Here is a 24,423-nt window from a genome sequence, read left to right on the forward strand (position 1 = left end):
ATTGGCTGGTAAAATCACGGGCCATGAGCAATGCTTGGCTTACAAAAGCGCATCATAATCTCAATTCCTGTGCTTCAGAAACTAACGTGCTGTGTTTGGTGGAATTTGAATATGTTGTTGTTACGGTCTTAAGTCCAGAGACTGGTTTGATGCAACTCTCTGTGCTACTCTATCCTGTGCAAGCTTCTTCATCTCTGAGTCAACCTACATCCTTCTGAATCTGATTAATGTATTCATCTCTTGGTCTACCTCTTCGATTTTTACCCTCCACAATTGCCTCAAATACTAAATTGGTGATCCATTGATGCCTCAGAACGTGTTCTACCAACAGGTCCCTTCTTTTAGTGAATTTGTGCCACAATTTCCTCTTCTCCCCAGTTATATCCAGTACCACCTCATTAGTTACTCATCTAATCTTCAGCATTCTTCTGTAGCACCACATTTTGAAAGCTTCTATTCTCTTCTTGTCTGAACTATTTATTGACCATGTTTCACTTTCACACATGGCTACACTCCATACTACAAATACTTTCAGGAAAGACTTCCTGACACTTAAATCTATATTTGATGTTACCAATTCCTCTTCTTTAGAATCGCTTTCCTTGCCATAGCCAGTCTACATTTTATACCCTCTACTTCCTAGCCATAGACAGTCTATATTTTATATCCTCTCTACTTCAATCTGCTTCAACCATCATCAGTTATTTTGCTCCTCGAATAGCAAAACTCATCTACTACTTTAAGTGTCTCATTTCCTAATCTAATACCCTCAGCATCACCTGACCTCATTTGACTATATGCCATTATCCTCGTTTTGCTTTTGTTGATGTTCATCTTATATCTTCCTACAAGACACTGTCCATTCCGTCCATCTGCTCTTCCAGGTCCTTTGCTGTCTCTGACAGAATTACTATGTCATCACCAAACCACAAAGTTTTTATTTCTTCTCCATGGACTTTAATTTCTACTCCAAAATTTTCTTTTGTTTCATTTACTGCTTGCTTAATATACAGATTGAATAACATCGGGGATAGGTTACAAACCTGTCTCACTCCTTCTTGACCACTGCTTCCCTTTCATGTCCCTCGACTCTTATAATTGTCATCTGGTTTCTGTACAAATTGTAAATAGCCTTTTGCTCTGTATATTTTACCCCTGCCACCTTCAGAATTTGAAAGAGAGTATTCCAATATTGTCAAGCGCTTTCTCCAAGTCTATAAATGCTAGAAACGTAAGTTTGCCTTTCCTTACTCTGTCTTCTAAGATAAGTCATAGAGTCAGTATTGCTTCGCCTGTTCCAACACTTCCACAGAATCCAAACTGATCTTCCCAGATTTTGGCTTCTACCAGTTTTTCCAGTCATCTGTAAAGAATTTGTGCTAGTATTTTGCAGCAGTGACTTATTAAACTGATAGTTTGATAATTTTCACACCTGTCGACACTTGCTTTCTTTAAGATTCGAATTATTATATTCTAAGTCTGATGGTATTTCGCCTGTCTCATACATCTTGCTCACCAGATGGTAGTTTTGTGATGGCTGGCTGTCCCGCAGCTATTAGTAGCTCTAATGGAATGTTGTCTATTCCCGAGGCCTTTTTTTGACTTCAAATATATACTTTCATAATACGAAAATATGCAATGTATCGTAATATGAAAATATGCAGCATATGTGTTGCTTTAAATCAAAGATCTTTGTAAAATGCTGTTCTTTTCTTTGGTTCGTTTTCTAAAGTACGAGGAAGTTCTATGCCAGTGTCTAAGATCTTAACGATTCAAAGGATTGATAAGTTTTACAGTTTTGAGGGAAACTGTACGTCACTTAACACAAAAAAGTGCATTTTCACCTGGAAAGAGGTGTATTTTTAACCAGGAAATCTGGGAAAACCCGGGAATTTGTTTTCCTTGTACATGTATACACCCGGATTTAGAAGTTTGTGAACAATGACTAAAAAGTGCAATAGGGCCATAGAAATGTAGGTACCTCCGAACATCATAGAGAGACTGCCATGCCACAAGAACAAAGTGAGTGATGATTTTATGTGAACAGTAGGCAAACATACAAAGTGACATTGCCTATTATTAGTTTATATGTCTCTTTCTCCACAGGATGACCACATCACATGTTAACACTGTACAAGGAAACTAATATCTATGTGCATTTGTGTTAAATTTTCTGTATTGCTGCTGTAGTCTGCCTTCAAACAATGAAAAAACCAGGATGGAATAGTCTCCTTCTCCCCCCCCCCCTCCCCATACCCCTTCTCCCCCCCCCCCTCTCTCTCTCTCTCTCTCTCTCTCTCTCTCTCTCTCTCTCTCTCACCACACACACGTGCGCACACACACACACACACACGAACACACACACAGTGTTGAAAATAAGTTGGTTGTTTGAAAAATTTTCATTCAACCCATTCTTTAGTACTGTTATTCTGTTTTGGGACCTTTACTGAATAGGATACATATAAGAGCTAAAGAAGAGTCTCATTGTGGATAGTTTAGTCATAACAAGAATACAGTAAACTTCAGTGAAGGCACCAAAGGAATGACATGCAGCACAAAAAGCATTTCTCTAATAGCTGCAAGGACTTTTGAAGATGATGGACAAATCAGAGTACAGTTGTAAATATTTACACTTGTCACACACATGCTAAACGTAAGATCTTGATATCGTACTCCCAGTTCAGTACTGTGCAAGATCAACTGTTTCATATTAGTTTTGAATCATGACATAAGGGAGTGATTGTGAGATATTATAGTGCTGAATAAAAAGCCTCATATCAATTGTTTGAGTAACAAAATCAAACTGGTTAGTACATGGGTATTGAGCAAGATTAACTGAATTCCAAGAGAGAGGTAGTGAAAAAACTCATTTGTCACTTACTTTCTAAAAACCTCAAGTGTGATTATAGAGCTCTTCCGAAAAATGAGAATAATTCTATTTGTCTTCAGTTCTTGTTATTGGTAGCACTAGTAAATTTTTGGAATTGGAAATTCACAAGCAGTACATACTTACTATTACTAATTCTCTTACATGACTTTCTGTTTCCATTTGTTACAGAAGGTGGACATCTATAGCTTGGGCATCATTCTTTTCGAAATGTGTTATCATCCACTAAAAACGGGGATGGAGAGAGTGAAAGTGTTGGTAAATTTGCGCAGCAAAGATATAATTCTTCCATCTGATTTCAATGAAGAAAAAATGCCCAGACAGACGTATATAATACGGTGAGAATAATTATGTATATAGTTTCCCTCTAAATGTGAGCCCATTTATGTTGTACATCATTTTGTGGTTGTTGTTGTTGTTGTTGTTGTTGTTGTTACAGTAAGATGGCATACATTTAACGTATTTCAATGCATACTTTGTCAGAAATAGATGCAATATTATAGGTTGTCACAGGTGGTTGCTCAACCATGACCCTAGTCTTCGACCTACTTCCTTGGAATTACTGCAGTCAGACTTCTTACCACCACCACAACTTGAAGAGGCAGAATTGCAAGAAATGGTGCGTCACACATTATCAAACCCACAGAGCAAGGCTTATAAGTATCTAGTGGCATCATGCTTCTCACAGGTAATTATTTCAGCATCACCCTTGTAAATTACAGGAAATACAGTAAATAAGATCACTGAAAATTTCTAACAATATTTATCTACCAGACTGATATATTGTACTTATTATGAACGTCTTGAGATATGATTGCACATTGCATTGTGTTTTTTTTTTTTTTTTTTTATATAGTTGAGTTTCTGTGGATTGGAGACAGCAGCCAATAATCAGATTTTTACTTAAAATTTGTTGAAAGCCAGAGACTAAAGTCATTTTAGTAAAACATGTATTGTTCTTTTTAGAAAAATATGGTATAAGTTCAGAATCTGTTATCTGAACAACAATCCAAAAACTGTTATTTCTGTATTACCCAATGGCTTAAAGGTTTCTTCACTAACAAAAATTCATTTGTAGTGCATTCAACATCATTTTGGAAGTTTGGATAAAAAGTAAAAAATAATGAAAATAGTTTCTGGTACTTGCAAAAAATTTACTAAGGCTTTCACAGGTGTGAAAGTATCTTATCAAATAAGTTGTATGCACATTTCATATAATATGTCCTGTGACATATTGAAAACCTGCAGCCTTTTAGGTAATTTAAAATAGTAGATATGTTTTACAAACAAGTTTATTTCGCTACTAAATTCGTGTTGTAGATGCCACTGTACTTTATTTGATGGAGGATGCATATTTTTGTTATACTATCACAGCAATTTCTTTTAAATTTGCAAATGTTATAGCAGAAGAATGACTACCTGAATATTTCTGTATTCATCAAAGTTCCTTAATTTTATATATGGATGGAAACTTGTTATTTGGTTCACTTCGGAAGGCAGAGCATTGTAGAATTTTCGATTGGTGTTTGTTACACATCTTAATAATACACTCAAAGTAAACTGGAGTTAAATAACTCTTATTTTGGCTCTCCCTCTCCATCCAAACCTCCCCCTCCCCCTCTCCATCCAACCTCCCCCCCTCTCCCTCTCCACCCAACCCCCCACCCTTATCGTTCTCCCCTTTCTTACCTTTGTTTCCCTCCCTCCCTGTGTCTTTCCTAATTTCTTTATGATATCAGGTGGGATAACAGTTTTCAGTAGCAAAGCAGATAATCATTTTGTAAGCGACTTGTGTTACTGATATTTTATGTACTTCAAGAATCCTTCTGAAGAATCATTGAGTGATATTTGATTTCTCAAATACTACATTTATCAGAATATTCAATTTTAAATTACTGTAAATGAAAAGTATAAGATGATGATATTCTGACTGACTTGAGGATCAGTCTTTTATATCATACTGAAATACTATCTGATCTTCTTGTCTAATTATGCACATTGTATTGTACACACATCAAAAAAAAAGTTTTGCATCACCCTAGTTCCAAGAACTCCTGAAGATAGATGTTGACTGTGGATATTGTATCACAGACACAGTCCCTTTGACTGTTCAGAGATGTCACTAAACCCGCACAAAGATGTAAACAACCATGCATGAGCAACGCCTATTAGATGGAGGGAGTCCAACAGCCAATCAGTTCCAGTCATTCCACCAGGAAGGAGGTACGCAGCTCGTGTTCTCTGCAGTTCAATCACGCGTAGATGTTCAATACCGCAGTTTTATCACGTCCGCATTGTTACTTTGTGCCAGGAAGGGCTCTCAACAAGGGAAGTGTCCAGGCATCTCAGAGTGAACCAAAGCAATATTGTTCGGACATGTAGGAGATACAGAGAGACAGGAACTGTTTATGACATGCCTCACTTAGGCTGCTCAAGGGCTACTACTGCAGTGGATGACCGCTACCTACGGATTATGGCTCGGAGAACCCCTGACAGCGATGCCACCATGTCAAATAATGCTTTTTATGCAGCCACAGGACGTCGTGTTACAACTCAAACTGTGCGCAATAGGCTGCATGGTGCGCAACTTCGCTCTCGACGTCCATGGTGAGATCCATCTTTGCAACCACGACACCATGCAGCGTGGTACAGATGGGCCCAACAACATGCCCAATGGACCACTCAGGATTGGCGTCACGTTCTCTTCACCAATGAGTGTCGAATATGCCTTCAACCAGACAATCATCAGAGATGTGTTTGGAGGCAACCCAGTCAGGCATTATGTGGGGCCAGCGTACACCACCATGTGGGGCCAACGTACACCACTGGTGATCATGGAAGGCGCCGTAACGGCTGTACGATACATGAATGCCATCCTCCGACCGATAGTGCAACCCTATCGGCAGCACATTGGGGAGGAATTTGTCCTCATGGACAACAATTCGTGTCACCATTATGCACATCTTGTGAATGTTATGCACATCTTGTGAATGACTTCCTTCAGCATAATGACATAGCTCAATTAGAGTGGCCAGCATGTTGTCCAGACATAAACCCTATCAAACATGCCTGGGATAGATTGAAAAGAGCTGTTTATGGACGGCATGACCCACCAAACGCTCTGAGGGATCTACACCAAAATGCCGTTTAGGAATGGGCCAATCTGGACCAACAGTGCCTTGATGAATTTGTGGATAGTATGCCACGATGAATACAGGCATGGATCAATGCGAGAGGAAATACTACTGGGTATTAGAGGTACCAGTGTGTACAGCAATCTGGGCCACCACCTCTGAAGGTCTTGCCGTATGGTGTTACAACATGCAATATGTGGTTTTCATGAGCAATAAAAAGGGCGGAAATGTTGTTTATGTTGATCTCTCTTCCAATTTTCTGTACAGGTTCCGGAACTCTCAGAACTGAGGTGATGCAAAACTTTTTTTTATGTGTGGATTTGGTAGCATTGGGAGCCAGCAACCTGTCTTAGCAGAAATTTTATCATGTTGTGACCACGTTGAATACAAATGGGAAAAAAAACCTTTGATGAATATCAGAATTAACTAATATGTCATTTATACAATTTGTAAAAACTGATGCCCTGTTAAGAAACCGTATCATTAGCCTGCTTACCATGAAATTCAGCATCATAAACCTTGGGAATAAGTATGGTGATTCTGATAACTATAAATAACCAAACACTTCAACTATAGTACTACATTATCACAGTGCACTCACTTATTTATAGTTTCAGCATAGTCATATATGCGACGTCTGTTAACATTCTTACCTGTAAAGTGAACCGAGTTTCACGTGACTAGCATGTTGTACAAAATTCATATCATTTCCCATAAAATTACTGTTAGCCTGTGTGGATACACATTCAACCAACTGGCATAATCTGACAGTTTTCCTATTGTCCAGAGACCCATCTTAAAAATGGTTATGGCACCTGAATCTAGCAACATTCAATAACTGCCTCTTTAATTAAAATGAGTATGTTACTCAGTTATCGTGGAATATTATAAGTTCTCTTTCAAATCGAATATCCTTACAACTCCAAATTGATAGTGCTTTTCACCGAACCATCACATTTGTGTTCATCTTTTTTGAAGCAAACATGGGAATTGGACTCAAACTGTGTACATTTTATGAGGTGGAATGAAGACTCCTAAATACACTGTATGACTGCCTGCTAAATTGGTGTGTTGGTCCACCTTTAGAATGCATACAGCAATACAGCAGTGATTCTTTGTGGCATAGTTCTGACAATTAGGTGTACACACATCACACTGATCCCATAAATTACGGTCCAGGAGATTGTAAATGTGGAGTTTGCACCTTATAGCATCGTAGAAGTATTATTTCAGCTTCAGACCAGCCAAATTTGGGAACCAAGACATCATCGTAAGTTCACTGTCATGCTTCACAAACCAGTGAAGCACGATTCTGGCCTCATGACGTGGACAGTTATTGTATTGGAATATGCGATTACAATAGGGCAGACATCAGACATAAAGGAATGGAAATGGCCTGTAAAAATGTTCACATAGTCCACAGTTATTATGGTGCTGTCCTTTACTATTAAAGGTCCCATACAGGCCGAGATCACTGCCCCCCCCCCCCCCCTCCCCCATGGCATGATACTGCCCCACCCACAGCACCACAGCACGCTGTATATTTTGAGCAGCCACTCACCAGGACACAACCATTGACCTCGTATATCAAGAAATGTGATTCATCTGGTAACAAAATTTCATTGATATTCATGCTCTAGACTCAATAATCCCTTGCCCACTGCAAACATAACCAACATAGTCATTGGGTCAACAAGGAAACACGTGCGGATCATCTGCTGTGGAAGTCCATCTTTAACTATGTGTGTTAAACTACCTGCTCGAAAATGCTTGTCTGCACCAGCAGTGTACTCTGATGTCGGATCTGTCATATATCACTTCCTGTCATGCTTTGTCAAAGTCACTTGTGTCAGCAGATTTCCCCGGTGTATGTAAAAACCACTCCAGCCACAAAAATGTGTACTCTTTCTTACATTATTCTGTGCATTTCCAATTCTCACTGTATGCATTTCCAGTTCTTAGCCAATCTCCAAGTATTAACAGTTAACGTAAATTATTTCTTTAACCCTTGAGTAAGTGTGTTTCATGAATTAGTGCTGTTGTATCATGAGATTGTTTTCAGTTGTAATCAGTGATACAGTAATGTGCGCACAGTTTTGCAAGTGAATAGAGCATTTCCTCCTGTTTCCTGAGAATTAGAGTTTTTGTTAATGTATTTTGACATTCACTGATTTAAGTGAAAACATCTTTGTATATTTTGATAAATAGCATGATAATGTTTTATTTTTAAAGTCTGTGATTGATTACTTGATGTTTCACATGCTCATTTTTATTTTCTATATATTTGTCATTGAAGCTAAACTTACAAACCTGCATTGACTTTTCTAGTAATTTTTCGCTGTTAATCTTTCCCGTCACTTGATAGCTTGCATAATACGTATTTATCTAGTATATGTTGTACAACAGCTTAAATGAATACAGTGAAACCTCTGTTTTACATTTTTGTGGGGTCCAGACTTAAAAACTGCAAAATTGAGGAAACTGCTGAATTGAGGAAAACATTAAAATCCCAAAATACAAACAAAAACATATATAATCGGCATATATGATTAAAAATTGTACTCCTCTCATATACATTGTATAAAATCTGTATAAATGAAGGAAATTAAATGTACTATACAATGTCCATACAATAATTTGTGGTAATGAATGTCATCAGTTCTTAAAAAATCACAGATGTGTAACAGCAAGTAAAAGCTCATCAAAAAATTAAAATTGGCATCTGTATACAAAGTAATTGAGCTATTTTCCTATGGGCTACAACCACAAATTATATGTCTAAATACACATTTTTGAGACATCTTTCCTTTGTGTTCACCCAGAAAACAGAAAAATTGATGGACATAATGAATGAAACAGAAAACTGGAGTGCAGTAAAAGACGTCAGAATATATGGAGGAAGGGGTGTGTGTGTGTGTGTGTGTGTGTGTGTGTGTGTGTGTTCCTTCAGTAGCTAATGGCAGCTTACTTAGGTTGAGTAGACTTCAAGCCATGTACATACTAAGCTTGAAACATGTCTTCAAAACATGTTTCTGGCTATTTGATGTGGACATAATTTGGAAATATCTTTCAAAACAGGGAAACATCTATCCATAGCAGTGTCTGTACAGATCAAAGGAAACGATGTTTATATGTCTCATTGTGTCATCTGTTGTATAGAGTTGTTAGATGTTTTGTTTTCTCTTGCTGCATTAAGGGTGTTTTTTTGTGTGTGTGGGGGGGGGGGGGGGGGGGGCAGGTTGGGGCGTGACAGATGCTTGTGGAATGTAGGAAGCAAGCAGTACGAGAACAGCAGTGAAACAAGACGCTCTGCAGAAAATTGGTGCTACATTTGGTTGAATACTAAGAATTACTGTGTAGAAAAGAAAATAAGGTTGGTTGTCAATTGCTTGCTTTGAAATGTGAAATAAATACTCAAGGCTCTGGAATGAATCTCCTGTTGACAAAAAACTAAGACTAGCAGAATGTCTGGTTGTAATTGCTTTCCCAGGAGGGGGGGGGGGGAGAGAAGCAGTGACACCATATTTGCCAGAAATTCAAAATCGTTAGATGATGTCCAAGTGAAATTACGAAAGCTATAGCTGTCTTCCATATTCAGTTCCCATACATAGCAAGTTTATCCCACCAGGTGTTCTATAGAATTCTCTTGCTCACTATGGATGACAGCTGTATGCAAACCAATAAATCAACTTCTTACGAATACTAATCACATTTTATCAACCGTTACCAACAACAATACCAACTCCCCATCAGAATAACATCAAAGTTTTAAAACCAATTATGAAATTCTTTGACATATGCGACCTTACTCTATAAAACTACGAAACACTCTGAGATGCTTATGGCCTTCAGGACACAAGTCACGATAAATAAATAAAATGTTTGCTGCCAGTGTGGACAGAAACAGAGACAAGAAATAAAGTCAGAAACAGATATGATACACTGTAGGAAATAATGTTTCCAACAGAAACATGTTTCCAGGGACAGTGTGGACACCACTTCTCACTACTTTTTGCAGTGGTGATGTCGCTGGTGGGCTTTCGACTGTTAACTTCTACTAGCTGTTGTGAACAACCAGTGTGAACTGTGTGCATTTTGATTATTCATTTCCTTTGTAGTGTGTGACGTAAGAGCACAGTACGCTGTTTCAAAGCAATGGTGCATTGAAAGTACTGTATCATAAATACGTCACACTTATCATGACATGTCAATTAATAAAGCATCAGTGATGTAAGGCATCAAGAGATCTTATAATAACTAATGCACAACACAAAATTCAGATGAGTAAGCCATAGCATAATGGATAACATCGTGGTTAGCTGAATTAGAGGGTATAGTTTAGCAATTCGCTGCTTACCAATATTTTTTTCAACTTAGCATTGTTATCACATTTGTTATGATCGTTCTGCAATATTCAATGTTGTTAAACATTTCTGGCTGGTTAGAGAAGGAAGAATGAAATAAATACTTGCCTGTTTATTTCCAAATGTGTTGATATGCGGAAACTTAAAGAGGACACCTGACATTAATGCAAGTGAAATGAGCAGCAGTAAAATTCATATTGCTCCTTGTCACAAATACTTCGCTGTTTATTTCTGAATATGTAGTGATTTCCGAGTGTGTTGTTAAGCAGGAACCTAAGAGGACAGCTTAAATTACTGTAAGTGAATTGGTGAGCAATAACGTGCATATTCTTCCTTGTCACAAATATTTCACACATTGTGCAACCACAAACTTACTCCTCAAAGAGTTCTTGCTACAGCGGAGAGTCTCCTGTCACTAACACGTCCAAAAACATCAACTTGACACTATAGCAATCAACAAATCAGTAGCCTCGTTCCTGGTCACCTTCACAATGCCACCACTTTACTATTACACCGGTTCTTGCAAACATTAGTGTGGAATGTACTCGACCCATCATCATTGTGCAGTGAGGCTAAACGTTGCAAGATGTGTTGGCAACACTGATGGTGGATTATGTCAGCATTTCCTGTCTCCCCACAATGACCTGAAATATTCCCTAAACTCTGCCATGACTCACAGTGTGAACCATTTGTCTTTTGTGCCACTTGTAACTCATTGAGTCATATCAAATGTCAACAGGAAGAAAACAGGACAAAGTCAAGCAAGACGTCGAGTGAGAAGATAGAATTGACATAAACTTTACTAGAAAGAAATGTAAAAACAAGAAATTTTTAGTATGATCTTAAGAGTTTTTCACAGAGGCTATGAATTTATGGTGTAGAATCGCGAAAAATGTAAAATCAGGAATAGAAATGACTATATGTCATTTCACAGGGGCTATGAATTTATGGTGTAGAATCGCGAAAAGTGTAAAATCAGTGAATAGAAATGACTATATGTCATATAACGCATATGTCCGCCCTCCCCCAAATTCGCGTACGTCTACATCCATACGCTACAAACCATATTGAACTACGTGACATAGGTTATATTATTGGGGCTGCTCCTCCTTCCATTCACATAGCGGTATATGGGAAGAATTATTGCTTAAGCACTTTTATACAGGTGGTAATTGGTAATTTGTATAACCTTGTTCTCATGATGTCTACAGGAGTGATAATTAGCAGTTGTAGTATGTTTCTAGATTCATATCTTAAGACTGGTTGTTCAAACTTTGTAAGCAGGTTTTCTCAGCATACTTTTTGTCTATTTTCAAGTATCTGCTATTTCAGTTTTGCCAGCTTCACCATGAACCTCTTCCATGGGTCATAAAAACCTCCAACCATTTGTGGTGCCTTTTTTATATATATATATATGTCAAGTATCTTCTATTAGTACTATATCTACAGGTCCCATACTTTTGAACAATGTTCTGGGGTGGGTCACACAAATGTTTTGCAAGCAATGTCCTCTGTAGACTGATCGCCTTTCTGTTGTATTCTACCAATGAACCAAAGCCTGCTGCCTGCTTCACCTATGACTGAGCTGATGTGATCATTCCATTTCACATCCCTTGACCAATCCGAGTTTTGAAAAATTGATATTGTAGTAATAGAATAGTTTGTTTCTAAAATGCACAATTCTACATTTCTGGACGTTTACCATATTTACTCGAATCTAAGCCGCACCTGAAAAATGAGACTCGAAATCAAGGAAAAAAAAATTTTCCCCGTTTCTAAGCCGCACCTGAAATTTGGGACTCGAAATTCAAGAGGAGAGAAAAGTTTTAGGCCGCACCTCCAAATTGAAACAAAGTTGGTCTATTGTAATATGAGACACAATTTAGGTAGAATAAATGACGATACAGCTACAGTAGTTTGGTTCGAGTCGTGAGCTTAGCAGTTACGCTTTACCAGGTAGCCATTGCTATGCGTCAGGCGTGCTTCGTCTGGTTAAAAAAAAAAAAAGAGGAATTGTCTCATTAGCGAAACAATGGCAAGAGACTGCTATTTGTTGTTACTTACACTGCTGCTTTCTTTGATAATGATCAACAAGAACCAAATAATAGACTGCATATGATAGATGTTCTGAACGAGAGTTTAGCTAAAAAGAAATCCGTTTGAAAATCTTTGCAGATGCCTCTTTTGTACATTACGTTCTGCACAGAAATTAGAGTCATCTTAGATTTAAAATCTAGTCAATTGCCGTGCTTCATTTCTGATTGTATCACTATTAGGCATAAGAATAATACGAATATAAACATGACATGATATGTATATTCTTCTGCATTTGCTGCTGTCTCACACTAGTTTCGTAAGTTATTAGGCAGACAGGATTTAAATGAGATAGCAGCAAACACGAAAGAATACATGGCAAAATGTTTATATTCGTATTATTCTTATGTTGAAGAGAATACTGCATGTGATTCGCAATTCATAAAAGTTCCTATTAGCAACCATCTCTTCTCACAGGTAGGAAAAAATTCATAATGTAGAGTTGGCCATATTGACAAACATCCCAAATAGTTGCCAGTCGGATTTTCGTAGTACATTGAAATGCTGCTACATTCAAATATGAACAACACGGAATTTGTATTTACTTCGTTGGATAACGTATGAAAATGCAGTGGTCAAAACTCGGGGCAGAGAAAAAAGCTCATCTTACACCCTTTTTTTAAATTTATTTACTGACACAGAGGTTTTGGCGCCAGTATTTATCTTTGTGCCTGCAAACCATGCCTGTGTAGCGCTACATATATTCGACGGCAGAAGTTAGTTGTGGCGGCACCTACTAACATTTTTCAGAACTTCCACTTACTTTGCACTCGATTCTAAGCCGCAGGCGGTTTTTTGGATTACAAAAACCGGAAAAAAAGTGCGGCTTAGATTCGAGTAAATACGGTACATCTATGTCTATACTCCAGTGTAATTAGACAGATGAAAAATCGACTCACCAAGTGGCAACAGGAGAACATGCATACAAAAAGATCCAACTAATCTCAAGCTTCTGGAGCCAGCATCTCCTTCCAGCAGAATAGTTGCAGGGGAAGGAAGAGGGGTGAAGGAAAAGGCCTGAAGAGGTTTAGGGAAAGGGGTACAGTTCGGAAAAGTCATCCAGAACTCCGAGTCAGAGGAGACTTAGTGTATGGGATGAGAAAGAAAGACAGACTGTTGGGAACTGCACTGGATAAGATTTGAAAACCTGAGAGCTTAAAGGTGGAAGACAGGGTAATACTACTACTGAAACATAGCGCATGAGGAAAGAAGAGTGAAAAGCTAAGTGCATTCAATGTAACAGAGATGGGAAGTGGGCAGCGAAAAATAGACAGGTCCAAAAATGAGAGATGTATAAAGCTAAAATGGAGTGAAGACTGGAGTAGTTCATCATCATCATCATCATTTAAGACTGATTATGCCTTTCAGCGTTCAGTCTGGAGCATAGCCCCCCTTATACAGTTCCTCCATGATCCCCTATTCAGTGCTAACATTGGTGCCTCTTCTGATGTTATACCTATTACTTCAAAATCATTCTTAACCGAATCCAGGTACCTTCTCCTCGGTCTGCCCCGACTCCTCCTACCCTCTACTGCTGAATCCATGAGTCTCTTGGGTAACCTTGCTCCTCCCATGCGTGTAACATGACCCCACCATCTAAGCCTGTTCGCCCTGACTGCTACATCTATAGAGTTCATTCCCAGTTTTTCTTTGATTTCCTCATTGTGGACACGCTCCTGCCATTGTTCCCATCTACTAGTACCTGCAATCATCCTAGCTACTTTCATATCCGTAACCTCAACCTTGTTGATAAGGTAACCTGAATCCACCCAGCTTTCACTCCCATACAACAAAGTTGGTCGAAAGATTGAACGGTGCACAGATAACTTAGTCTTGGTACTGACTTCCTTCTTGCAGAAGAGAGTAGATCGTAGCTGAGCGCTCACTGCATTAGCTTTGCTACACCTCGCTTCCAGTTCTTTCACTATGTTGCCATCCTGTGCGAATATGCATCCTAAGCACTTGAAACCGTCCACCTGTTCTAACTTTGTTCCTCCTATTTGCCACTCAATCCGTTTATATTTCTTTCCCACTGACATTACTTTCGTTTTGGAGATGCTAATCTTCATACCATAGTCCTTACATTTCTGATCTGGCTCTGAAATATTACTTTGCAAACTTTCAATCGAATCTGCCATCACAACTAAGTCATCCGCATATGCAAGACTGCTTATTTTGTGTTCACATATCTAAATCTCACCCAGCCAGTCTATTGTTTTCAACATATGATCCATAAATAATATGAACAACAATGGAGACAGGTTGCAGCCTTGTCTTACCCCTGAAACTACTCTGAACCATGAACTCAGTTTACCGTCAACTCTAACTGCTGCGTGACTATCCATGTAAAGACCTTTAGTTGCTTGCAAAAGTTTGCCTCCTATTCCATAATCTTGTAGAACAGACAATAACTTCCTCCTATGAACCCGGTCATATGCCTTTTCTAGATCTATAAAGCATAGATACAATTCCCTGTTCCACTCATAACACTTCTCCATTATTTGCCGTAAGCTAAAGATCTGGTCCTGACAACCTCTAAGAGGCCTAAACCCACACTGATTTTCATCCAATTGGTCCTTAACTAATACTCGCACTTTCCTTTCAACAATACCTGAGAAGATTTTACCCACAACGCTGATTAAAGAGATATCTCTGTAGTTGTTACAATCTTTTCTGTTTCCATGTTTAAAGATTGGTGTGATTACTGCTTTTGTCCAGTCTGATGGAACCTGTCCCGACTCCCAGGCCATTTCAATTATCCTGTGTAGCCATCTAAGACCCGACATTCCACTGTATTTGATGAGTTCCGACTTAATTTCATCCACCCCAGCCGCTTTATTGCACTGCAATCTATTGACCATTTTTTCCACTTCCTCAAATGTGATCCTATTTCCATCATCATTCCTATCCCGTTCTACCTCGAAATCTGAAACATTACTGATCGCATTTTCACCTACATTGAGCAATTCTTCAAAATATTCCCTCCATCTGCCCAAGGCATCCACAGGATTCACCAGCAGTTTTCCTGACCTGTCCAAAATACTTGTCATTTCCTTCTTACCTCCCTTTCGAAGACTGCTAATTACACTCCAGAATGGTTTTCCAGCAGCTTGACCCATAGTCTCCAACCTGTTTCCAAAGTCTTCCCACGATTTCTTCTTCGATGCTGCAATTATCTGTTTGGCTTTGTTTCTTTCTTCAACATAACTTTCTCTGTCTACCTGGGTTCTGGTATGTAGCCATTTTTGATACGCCTTCTTTTTCCTTTTACAGGCTGCCTTGACTGTATCATTCCACCAAGCTGTTTGCTTCATCCTACTTTTACACACTACTGTTCCAAGACATTCTTTAGCCACTTCTAGTACTGTGTCCCTGTACCTTGTCCATTCCTTTTCCAATGACTATAATTGACTACATTCAACTAACTGGTACCTTTCTGAGATTGCTGTTATGTACTTGTGCCTGATTTCCTTATCCTGAAGTTTCTCCACTCTTATCCTCCTACATATGGACCTGACCTCCTGCACTTTCGGCCTCACAATCCCAATTTCACTGCAGATTAAATAATGATCAATGTCATCAAAGAATCCCCTGAATACACGTGTGTCCCTCACAGCCTTCCTGAATTCCTGATCTGTTATTATATAGTCAATGACAGATCTGGTTCTCCTGCCTTCCCAAGTATACCGGTGAATGTTCTTATGTTTAAAAAAGGAGTTTGTGATTACTAAGCCCATACTGGCACAGAAATCCAAGAGTTGTTTCCCGTTCCTGTTGACCTACATATCCTCTCCAAATTTACCCATAACCTTTTCATACCCTTCTGTTCGATTTCCAATCCTGGTGTTAAAGTCACCCATGAGCAGAATACTGTCCTTGTCCTTTACTCTTAACAACTACATCACTGAGTGCCTCATAAAAACTATTCATCTTATCTTGATCTGTCCCTTCACAATGCGAATATACTGACACAATCCTAATTTTCTTGCTAGACACTGTCAAATCTATCCACATCAGTCGTTCGTTTACATACCTTATTGCAACTACGCTGGGTTCCATTTCTTTCCTGATGTAAAGCCCTACACCCCATTGTGCTATTCCTGCTTTGACTCCTGACAGGTAGACCTTGTATTCTCCCACTTCCTCTTCTTTCTCACCCCTTACCCGAATGTCACTAACAGCTAAAACGTCCAGCCCCATCTTACTTGCAGCCTCTGCCAGCTCTACCTTCTTCCCAGAGTAGCCCCCATTGATATTAATAGCTCCCCATCTCATTACCATTTGTTTGCCAAGTCGTATCTTAGGACTCCCTGGTTTGTCAGTTAGAGGTGGGACTCCGTCACCTCCAAAGGTCCGAGGCATTTTGCTCTGATTATTGCCAGCATCATATTTAAAGTACCAGGGAAGCAGGTTGCTAGCCTTACTTGCCCCGAGTCTCATTGGGTTTTACCCCTAACGGCTGAGGGACTAACCGGTGGATTTGGTAGTCTTTGCCGTATGAGCACAAAGGTGACCACGACTCAGAATATGTCCGAGATGCCCAGCCTTATTCCAAAGTAACTGGTATCCCGACTGTTGGGACCACTTACTTGGCCACTCATACGTTGCCCGTGGTTCATGAACTAGGACATGACTACAGGAACCCACACCATGAACCACTGGAGTAGTTACTGTGAAGAAATACTGAGATGGAAAGAATTAACGTAAACTGAGGCCAGGTGGGTGATGAGAACTGAGGACATGTTGTAGCGCTAGTTACCACCTGCTGAGTTCTGAGAAACTGGTCTTTTGGGAAGAATCCAGATAGCGCCTGTGGTGAAACAGGCACTGATGTTACGACTGTCATGTTGTCGAGCATGCTTTGCAACAGCATATTGTGTGTTGCTTGTATACATTCTCTGCCTATGGCCATTCATCCTGATTGATAACGGGTGGTAGTCATGCCAATATAAAAGACTCCAAACAGTGTTTAATAACAGTTTATATATGACATATCATTTCATAAGTGGTTCCACCTTTGACAGTATGTTTTTCCAGTTACAGGTCTGTTATAGGTGGTGGTAGGAGGGTGCATAGGGCAAGTCCTGCAGCAGGGATGGTCACAAAGATAGGAGCCATAGGATAGGGAGATGGGTGCAGAAGGAGCGTAGGGCCTCACAAGGATATTGTGGAAATTGGGAAGCCGACAAAAAGCTATTCTAGGTGTAGCAGGCAAAATCTCAGACAGGATGGATCTCATTTCAGGGCATAGTTCTGATTAATACATTCAAGGCCAGGATAATACTGAGTATACAAGTGACATGCTCCAAAGTTGTTGTTTTTTTGGAGGGATCAGCAGTACTAGGATTGGATGTGATGGTCTGGAAAATCCACATTTGAACTGGGCTGGCATTGTAACTACATCTAGTGAAGGCTGAGGTGAGAATAGTGGTGTATTGCTTTAAAGAGTCTGCATCCGAACAAATACATTTGCTTCGAATGTCAAGGCTGTATGGGAGGGAATGTTTGACATGGAAAGGCTGGCACTGTTGTTTCTTAGTAGGTTTAATGTGGACAGAAGTGTGTAGCTGGCCCTCAGTGAGGATGAGATCAACATCAAGGAAAGTGGCATGGGATTTGGTATAGGACTATGTGGAATTAAATTAGGTTAAATTTCACATGGTCCTAATACGAATCCCATGCCACTTTCCTTGATATTTGCTAACAATCAATCATACTTACATTCTGACAGTTGCCATCCTTTCCATGTCAAATGTTCCCTCCCTTAAAGGTTGGCATTCTAGGCAAATATATTTGTTCGAGTGCAGATTCTTTACAGCAGTACTCCACCATTTTTACCTCAGCCTTCACTGGATGTAATTACAATGCCAGCCTAGTCCAAAGATTTCCCAGGCCATCACATCCAGTTCCTCCAAAACACAACTTTGGAGCTCACTACTTGTCACTAAGTATTATCCTAGTCTTAAATGTGTTAATCAGCTACTTCGACAAGACCATGACCTCCTAAAACGATGCCCTGAAATGAGATCCATTCTGTCTTGAGATTTTGCCCTCCACACATGGAATAGCTTATTGTCGCCCTCAAAAGCTCCTTGTGAGACCCTATATTCTGCTGCACCCATCTCCCTACCCTATGGCTCCTACGCTTGTGACAGGCCCCCCTGTAAGACTTGCCCTATGCACCCTCGTACCTATACCAGCACTGTAACAGGCAAAACATTTACTATCAAAGGGAAATCCACCTGTGAAATGACATGTCATATATCAGTCAAGATGAATGGCCATAGGCAGAGGAAGTATACCAACAATACACAATATCCTGTTGGAGAGCATGCTCTACAAAATGATAGTCATGCCCCCGCAGCCTGTATCACCACAAGTGACATCTGGATTCTTCCCTAAGACATCCGCCCCCGGTAGCTGAGTGGTCAGTGCGACAGACTGTCAATCCTTAGGGTCCGGGTTCGATTCCCGGCTGGGTCGGAGATTTTCTCCGCTCAGGGGCTGGGTGTTGTGTTGTCCTAATCATCATCATTTCATTCCCATCGATGCGCAAGTCGCCAAAGTGGCGTCAAATCGAAAGACTTGCACCAGGCGAGCGGTCTACCCGACCGGAGGCCATCGTCACACATCATTCCCCCCCCACCCCCCCACCCCACCCCACCCCCCCCCACCCCACCCCACCCCCACCACCACCACCACCACCACCAAGACACCATTTTCTCAGAGCTCCACAGATGGGAACTAGTGCTGCAACATGTCCTCGATCTTGCCACCCACTTGTCCTTCATCGATGTTAGTTCTTTCCATCTCAGTATTTCTTCACAGTAACTACTCCTTTCTTCACTACATTTTAGTTTTCTACATCTTTAACTTTTTGACCTGTCCATTTTTCGCTGTCCACTTCCCATCTCTGTTACATTGAATGCACTTAGCTTTTCACTCTTTCCTCATGCACAATGTTTTAGTAGTAGTATCTTCCTTGCATATTACCCTGTCTTCCACTTTTAAGCTCTCAGGTTTTCAAATCTTATCCAGTGCAGTCCCCAACAGTCCATCTTTCTTTCTCATCCCATACACTAAGTCTCCACTGACCCGGAGTTCTGGATGACTTTTCCGAACTGTACCCCTTTCCCAAAACCTCTTCAGTCCTTTTCCTTCACCCCTCTTCTTTCCCCTGCAACTCTTCTGTTGGAAGAAGGAGCCATTGCCTCCGAAAGCTTGCTTAAGTTAAACCTTTTTGTGTGTACATTTTAACGACCTCCTTTGTTACACTCAATTGGATGAATCTTAATTGTAATAAATGTTCAGTAATAATATTGGCCGACTCTAGTGGTAGCTTTAAAGAAAAAATACTCATCTTGTTTTTTTAAGGATCTCCTTCCATCCGTTGCTTGACTTTCTTCTGTCTAGAAACCAGATTCTCTTGTAGATCTGGAAACACTATAGGTTGATGTGTTTCTTGAAATAACATAGAACATTAAATCGAAAATAATGTATAGAAAATGAAATTCACTCAACAGCACAATATAACAATTATGATAATATATATTCATATAACGAAAAATTTATCTTTTTGTAGTACAGTACTTCTATGATTTTCTTTTAAATCACAGGGGATAATTGTGTTAGCATGACACGTACACTAGATTTCGCTAATCCGGCCCTCAGTAGTCCGGCCTCTCAGTCATCCGGCACACATCCAAAAAACACGTGCACAATGAATTATCGTGCGCAACATTGCGTAGTTAAACAATGCTTTATGTACTGTATTTGAAATTGTAACTTTCTTTACAGTTTAGAATGATGTCTTCTAAAAGGAAACACATTATGCTAGACCTCAAGTAGAAACTAGAAATTTTAGATAAGTTAAATCGAGATTCTTCGCAGAAAGCCATTGCTGCGGAGTTCAATGTTGGATGAGCAACTACACACATCAGAAAAGGTTTTGCTTCACCTCGGTTCCAATAGTTCTGGAACTAGTACAGAAAATTGAAATAGAGATCAACATAAACATCATTTCTGCCCTTTCTATTGCTCATGAAAACCACACATTGCATGTTGTACCACCATACAGGGAGACCTTCAGAGGTGGTGGCCCAGATTGCTGTACACACCGGTACCTCTAACACCCAGTAGTACTTCCTCTCACATTGATGCATGCCTGTATTTGCCAAGGCATACTATCCACAAGTTTATCAGGGCTCTGTTGGTCTAGATTGTCCCACTCCTCAATAGCAATTTGGCGTAGATCCCTCAGAGTGGTTGGTGGGTCACATCATCCATAAACAGCCTTTTCAATCTATCCCAGCCATGTTTGATAGGGTTCATGTTTGGCCAACATGCTGGCCACTCTAGTCCAGCGATGTCAGTATCCTGAAGGAAGTCATTCATAAGATGTGCACAATGGTGGTACGATGATGATTCATCCATGAAGACGAATACCTCTCAGTATGCTGCTGATATGGTTGCACTATCGGTCGGAGGATGGCATTCATGTATCGTACAGTGGTTATGTCGCCTTCCTTGACCCCAGCAGTGTACATTGGCCCCACATGATGCCACCCCAAAACAGCAGGGAACCTCCACCTTGCTGCACTCGCTGGACAGTGTGTCTAAGGCATTCAGCCTGACTGGGTTGCCTCCAAACATGTCTCCAATGATTGTCTGGTTGTGGGCATATGAGACACTCATTGGTGAAAAGAATGTGATGCCACTCCTGAGCGGTCCATTGGGCATGTTGTTGGGCCCGCTGCAAGGTGTCGTAGATGCAAAGATGGACCTCGCCATGTATATCAAGAGTGAAGTTGCACGGCATGCAGCCTATTGTGCACAGTTTGAATTGTAACACGTCGTCTTGTGGCTGCACGGAAAGCATTATTCAACATAGTGGCATTGCTGTCAGAGTTCCTCTGAGCCATCCACTGCAGTAGTAGCCCTCGGGAAACCTGAGTGAGGCATGTCATCGACAGTTCCTGTCTCTCTGTATCTCCTCCATGTCCAAACAACATCGCTTTGTTTCACTCCGAGATGCCTGGACACTTCCCTTGTTGAGAGCCCTTCCTGGCACAAAGTAACAATGCAGACGTGATCGAACCGCGATATTGACCGTCTAGGCATGGTTGAACTACAGGCAACAAGAGCTGTGTACCTCTTTCCTGATAGAATGGCTGGAACTGATCAGCTGTCGGACCCTCTGCATCTAATAAGCGCTGCTCATGCTTTGTTGTTTACATCTTTGGACTGGTTTAGTGACATCTCTGAACAGTCTGTGATATCCATAGTCAATGTCTATCTTCAGGAGTTCTGGGAACCAGGGTAATGTAAAACTTTTTTTGATGTGTGTATTTACGACATCAAAAGATAGAAGATGTTACTTGACAGTATGGAACGTGAGCAGCTGCATTTAACAAACAACTTAGGAGTAGTTACTTGTTTCCAGGGAGCGAAGCCACATGGGGTAGCTGCGCGGTCTGAGGTGGTGTCTTGTCACGGTTCGTGTGACTCCCCCCCTGTCGGAGGTTAGAGTCCTCCCTCGGACATGGGTGTGTGTCTGTCTTCTTTAGTGTAAGTTAGTTTAAGTTAAATTAAGTAGTGTGTAAGCTTAGGGACTCATGACCTAGTAGTTTGGTCCCATAAGACCTTACCACAAATTACAAAATTTTCCAGCGAGCGAAGGTTGGCTGTCAAATTGGAAAAAACGACATGGCATTCGGCAGCTGACAGTTACCAAGGAAAGTCGCTCAGCTAATGATAAGGATGCTGATGAGTTTGTAAGCAAGAAATGGAAGATAATAGAGGAAGAAGATTTAACTGCTGATGCCTTGTATAATGCTGATGAAACAGGACTTTTTTATAAGATGCTTCCATCAAAAACATTTGCTGCCAATTGCATGAAGGAAGCTCATGGTTACAAGCAACAGAAACAGCATGTAACATTAATGGCACATTGTACTGCAAATGGGAGTCATAAACTACCGCTTATGGTGATTGGAAAATCCCAACATCCACGTTGTTTTCAACACAGACATAAATGCTCTACCAGTGCAGTATTGGGCTCAGAAGAAAGCGTGGATGGACAGACGAATATTCTCTTGGTGGTTCGATGAAACGTTTGTACCAGCAGTGAGAAAAGAGGTAAAGTAGAAAAAGCTTCCACTGAAAGCTATCCTTATAATTGACAGTGCTCCCAGTCATCCTTCAGATGTTTCTCTAAAGTCCGATGATATACAAGCACTCTTTCTCCCACCCAATGGGACAGCCCTGATTCAGCCCATCGACCAGGGAATTTTGGAATCAATTAATCGTCAATATCGACATTCACGTCTCATCTCCTTGCTGAATGAAAGTTAAAACAACTATCGAGACTATGCTGAAGGTGTGGAAAGCAATTAACAAACATGATGTTGTTTTCAAAGCAGTCGAAGCATGGAATAAAGTGGAGAGCTCTACCATAATGAAGAGCTTGAGAAAATTGTGGCCATCCATTGATGCCAAGTTGGATCCAGTAGTGAGTGACAGCGATGAGCCAGTCAATTTGGAATTATCAATTGCTTTGTACACTGACATGTTCTATAGCCTCCCAGGAGGAGAAGAAATTGATGATGAAGATGTTACTAAGTGGCTGAATGAGGAAAACTGTGATGTGGACCAAACTTTAACAGATGAAGAAGTAATCAAAAGCATGCAAGAAAGTAATGATGAAAGTGATGAGGAAGAGGACACAGGAGGAGAGAGCATGAAGGTTTCTCACACTGCTGGTGCTGAAGCTGCCGAGGTCTTCCTGGAGTACAGTATGCAACAATCAGATACATGCAGTATCAATGTAATGCTTTCAAAGCGGTTGCGTGATAAATAGTGCCAGGGTCGCTTATCTTCATTGTGACAATTACAAATTAGGGACATGTTTCATAGTGAGTGATACGACTGTGTAATTATGTACAGTATACACTCAAGGACTAAATTTTTTTTTGAAAATTAATGTAGTTTTGGATTTAATAAAGTATATCCTCTATGTTTTAAAATTGTATCCTTCGGTTTAATGAAGTACCGTACACTGTATCTACTATGTATTCAAAATAAATGAATAAAATAAATTTCAGATACTCAATAATGTGGCACTTCTGCTAATCTGGCACCCATATGTGCCAGGAATGACCGAATTAGCGAGAGTCTAGTGTACTACTATACGGTCGGAGTTTAAGACATTTCAAATAAGATCGAAAAAAGGATGAGATCATAAATTTGAGAAGACACATGGTCCAAACAGCTTATTGCATGATATGGTGTTCTCCTGCTGCTACTTGTTGAGTAGATTTTTTATCTGTCGAATTGCATTAAATTGCCAAAAATTGATTATTTTGAATGTTATACATCTATACTCTGCAAGCCAACTATGGTGCGTGGCAGAATGTACCCTCTACTACTACTACTACTACTACTACTACTACTACTACTACTACTATTAGTCATATCCTGCAAATAGAGCGAGGGAAAAACGACTGCCTATATGCCTCTGTATGAGCCCTAATTTGTCGCATCTTATCTTCGTGGCCCTTACACAAAATGTATGTTGGTAGCAATAGAATCATTCGGCAGTCAGCTTCAAATCCTGGTCATCAAATTGTTCGAAACTATCGGTAACAAATCTAGCTGCCCACCTGTTATTGCTTTGATGTCGTCCTTCAATTCAACCTGGTACAGGTTCCAAACACTCGAGCAGTACTTAAGATTAGGTTGCACTAATGTCTTGTATGCTGTCTCCTCAACGGATGAATGACACTTTCCCAAAATTCTCCCAATAAACCGAAGTTTTCCATTCACCTTACCTATCACAATACTCACTTTCTCTTTCCATTTCACATCACTTTGCATCATTACGGCCAGATATATAAACACCATGACTGTGTCAAGCAGCGCACTACTAATGCCATATCCGAACATT

At 40.1% G+C, this 24,423-nt stretch overlaps 1 protein-coding gene across 1 annotated transcript in view; it reads left to right on the top strand.

Moving 5' to 3' along the window:
* The window catches only part of LOC126177132 (eIF-2-alpha kinase GCN2), a 317,728-nt gene that overhangs the window by 226,288 nt on the left and 67,017 nt on the right, over positions 1 to 24,423 (top strand). The window contains exons 19-20 of the mRNA XM_049924405.1: positions 3,059 to 3,225; positions 3,401 to 3,575. Of these exons, the coding sequence (XP_049780362.1) occupies positions 3,059 to 3,225; positions 3,401 to 3,575 (342 nt within the window). The remainder of the gene's footprint in view (positions 1 to 3,058; positions 3,226 to 3,400; positions 3,576 to 24,423) is intronic.

The sequence above is a fragment of the Schistocerca cancellata genome, chromosome 1, assembly GCF_023864275.1.
Source record: "Schistocerca cancellata isolate TAMUIC-IGC-003103 chromosome 1, iqSchCanc2.1, whole genome shotgun sequence".
Classification (NCBI taxonomy): Eukaryota; Metazoa; Arthropoda; class Insecta; order Orthoptera; family Acrididae; genus Schistocerca; species Schistocerca cancellata.